Source organism: Cystoisospora suis (assembly GCF_002600585.1).
Source record: "Cystoisospora suis strain Wien I chromosome Unknown contig_3614, whole genome shotgun sequence".
Classification (NCBI taxonomy): Eukaryota; Apicomplexa; class Conoidasida; order Eucoccidiorida; family Sarcocystidae; genus Cystoisospora; species Cystoisospora suis.
The window spans coordinates 290-509 of NW_027156409.1; the positions used below are offsets into that span (position 1 = coordinate 290).

The 220-nt window shown below is 43.6% G+C and overlaps 1 protein-coding gene across 1 annotated transcript in view; it reads right to left on the bottom strand.

Moving 5' to 3' along the window:
• Nucleotides 1-3: 3 nt before the first annotated feature.
• CSUI_007015 (uncharacterized protein) overlaps nt 4-220 on the bottom strand; it is a gene marked incomplete at its 3' end in the record, with an annotated part of 1,289 nt that continues 1,072 nt past the window's right edge. The window contains exon 2 of the mRNA XM_068067165.1: nt 4-187. Within this exon, the coding sequence (XP_067920859.1) occupies nt 4-177 (174 nt within the window). The remainder of the gene's footprint in view (nt 188-220) is intronic.

Here is a 220-nt window from a genome sequence, read left to right on the forward strand (position 1 = left end):
ACCAGAGACGAGGAGTGTCCTCTTTCCTTCTTTCTCTGAGCTGGACTTCCGAAGTGTCTTTCTCATGTTCTCTTTCCAAGTAACTCTATTCATCTTCTTCTTCCTCGTCAGCAAGAAGAGGAGATCTCTTAGAGAAGCTCTGTTGCTGCACAATTCGGTAGGTCCTCGGAGAGACATAACACTTCAACTAAAGGGGGAAGAGAAAAGACAAAAAGATATA